The sequence below is a fragment of the Loa loa genome, assembly GCF_000183805.2.
Source record: "Loa loa unplaced genomic scaffold supercont3.590, whole genome shotgun sequence".
In the NCBI taxonomy this organism is placed as follows: domain Eukaryota; kingdom Metazoa; phylum Nematoda; class Chromadorea; order Rhabditida; family Onchocercidae; genus Loa; species Loa loa.
Window position 1 is genome coordinate 2,935 of NW_018108770.1, and position 1,665 is coordinate 4,599.

The window sequence follows — 1,665 nt, forward strand, 5'->3', positions numbered from 1 at the left end:
AATAAATAATAATTGATAAATAATAAATAATAAATAATAAATAACAAATAAATAATAAATAATAAATAATAAATGATAAATAACAAATGATAAATAATAGATAAATAAACAATAAACTAAAAAACAAATAATATGAGAAATGTAAAATATAAATTGATAATAAACAACAACAAATAATAAATAACAAATAATAAATAATAAATAATAAATAACAAATAATAAATAATAAATAATAAGTAATAAATGACAAATAACAAATGATAAATAATAGATAAATAAACAATAAACCAAAAAAAAGCAAATAATATAAGAAATGTAAAATATAACCTAAATAGTGATAAATTTTAATTCAGAAAACAATCATGATGCGATGTGTATGAAAGGACCAGCATCTGAGGATGATGGCCCAGTAATAGTTGAAGAATTAGAAACAGATATAGCCAAGAATGTAATTACATCAAATCGTTGTTCAAATCAGCCAAGTACAATTTATATGAATCGAACTGGACAATGTGTCCCATTATGTCATTCAAATAATGGCTATACAAAGGTTAAATAATTTTTATTATACATTCATTAAATAATTTATTGTTGATATTAAAAAAAAACAAAATGTTTTAATAAATAATTTCAATTATTTGTAATCAATTAATTAATTAGTTAACTAAATAAATCAATTAATTATAGGATGATCGTGAAGCAGCTAGTACGGCATTATTTATTATGTCATTACTTTGTACTGCATTAACATCTGTTTGCTTATTAACATTTTGCACCCGGAAACATTGTTTAGTTGGTTTACCGGAATTATCACTCCTATTTTGCTCCGTATCATTTTCCGTTTCCGCTATTGTATATCTTTTTTCGTTACTCTATCGAGATCAGGTTTTTTTTTTTTCTAATTTTAAAAAATAAATTTTACTTACATAGGCAAATGATAAGTAAGAATGGAAAAAGAAAAAAAAGTTATCTTAAATTCATATAGATTATTATTTAATTTAGAAAGAGTGAGAAGGAGAGAGAGAGAAGAGAGAGAGAGAGAGAAGAAAAATTGATTAAAAGGAACTAAAGATTTGATTCCGGTTTGTATTAAACCGGAATCAAATCATTAATGCTTTTTGAACATGAATTGATTTTCCTATAAATAAATAATGCAAATATTATAGATTTCATGTATTAAATATAATTCAAAATTGGTTTTTGTTATTACCGGAATTCAACATATTCCGTGTACAGTTGTAGCTATTCTTTTGTACTATTTCGGAACAACCGGTCGTTTATGGTGGTTTGTATTATGTTGCACCTGGAATAAATATACTCAAAGGCATCAACAAAATTCGGTATTCAATTTTTTATATGTATAATTATTAAACAGTTATTCAAATTCGTTATACCAAATATTAGCCTATTTAATCCATTTACTGAAATAGGTTAACTAATGATTTATTCCAGGTAACCGGAATCAAAAATCATTAATGCTTTTTAAATATAAATTTTTTTTTTCCTATAATAAATAATGCAAATATTGTAGATTTCATGTATTAAATATAATTCAAATAATGAATCATTTTTTTTATAACCTAATTTTTTAATTAAAATATCATTAATTTAAACAATTTTGCTGATTATTCTAACCGGATATATATCTTAGATCACGTATTTGAG

At 22.5% G+C, this 1,665-nt stretch overlaps 1 protein-coding gene across 1 annotated transcript; it reads left to right on the plus strand.

Moving 5' to 3' along the window:
* Window positions 1-370: 370 nt before the first annotated feature.
* Window positions 371-1,371, plus strand: LOAG_15348 (hypothetical protein; the record flags this gene model as incomplete). Its single annotated transcript, XM_020448924.1, has 3 exons — window positions 371-550; window positions 688-885; window positions 1,243-1,371. 3 exons carry the CDS (start codon window positions 371-373, stop codon window positions 1,369-1,371), a joined length of 507 nt encoding a protein of 168 aa, XP_020300962.1.
* Window positions 1,372-1,665: the final 294 nt, after the last annotated feature.